The sequence below is a fragment of the Asparagus officinalis genome, unplaced genomic scaffold (genome assembly GCF_001876935.1).
Source record: "Asparagus officinalis unplaced genomic scaffold, Aspof.V1 AsparagusV1_Un7300, whole genome shotgun sequence".
In the NCBI taxonomy this organism is placed as follows: domain Eukaryota; kingdom Viridiplantae; phylum Streptophyta; class Magnoliopsida; order Asparagales; family Asparagaceae; genus Asparagus; species Asparagus officinalis.
This window is the reverse complement of record NW_017979559.1, coordinates 1-620: the sequence shown is the minus strand read 5'-3', so window position 1 is coordinate 620 and position 620 is coordinate 1. Positions and strand designations below refer to the sequence as shown.

Here is a 620-nt window from a genome sequence, read left to right as displayed (position 1 = left end):
TTGAGTCGGTGCTCTCACTTGGCGTCTCCCCGGATCGCATTGTCTACGCCAACCCCTGCAAGGCGGGGCCGCATATCGAATACGCCCGAACCGTCAATGTGAACCTCGCCACATTCGATTCGGTGCACGAGCTCCACAAGATGAGTCAGCACCATCCCCAATGCTCGCTCCTGCTCCGCATCAAGCCTCCTGTCAGCACCGGGGTCCGCCGCTCCCTGGGCGCCAAGTACGGTGCGTTACCCGACGAGGTGGGCCCTCTGCTAGAAGCCGCCCAGTCAATGGACCTGTCGGTTATCGGCGTCTCGTTCCACATCGGCATCTCGGCCACCATCTTCGAAACCTACGACGCAGCGATCGAAGCGGCCAGGGAAGCGTTCGACCTAGCGGAGGAAATGGGCTTGCCGAGGATGAGCGTGCTGAATATTGGCGGAGGGTTCAACGCAGGCCCACTGCTGGAGAAGGCAGCAAAAGTGATAAAATGCTCAATCGATTCTCGTTTCGAAGACTGGGCTGGGCTGAGAGTGATCGCAGAGCCAGGGAGGTGCTTCACGGAGACGGCGGCCACGCTGGCCACGTGCGTGATAGGGAAGAGGGTGAGAGGGGCGAAGAGGGAGTACTGG

At 60.6% G+C, this 620-nt stretch overlaps 1 protein-coding gene across 1 annotated transcript; it reads left to right on the top strand.

The window, feature by feature from the left end:
- Positions 1-5: 5 nt before the first annotated feature.
- Positions 6-617, top strand: LOC109828741 (ornithine decarboxylase-like; the record flags this gene model as incomplete). Its single annotated transcript, XM_020395670.1, has 1 exon — positions 6-617. A coding segment is annotated over one exon (612 nt), but the record flags the coding sequence as incomplete, so codon positions are not given.
- Between the last annotated feature and the right edge of the window lie 3 nt (positions 618-620).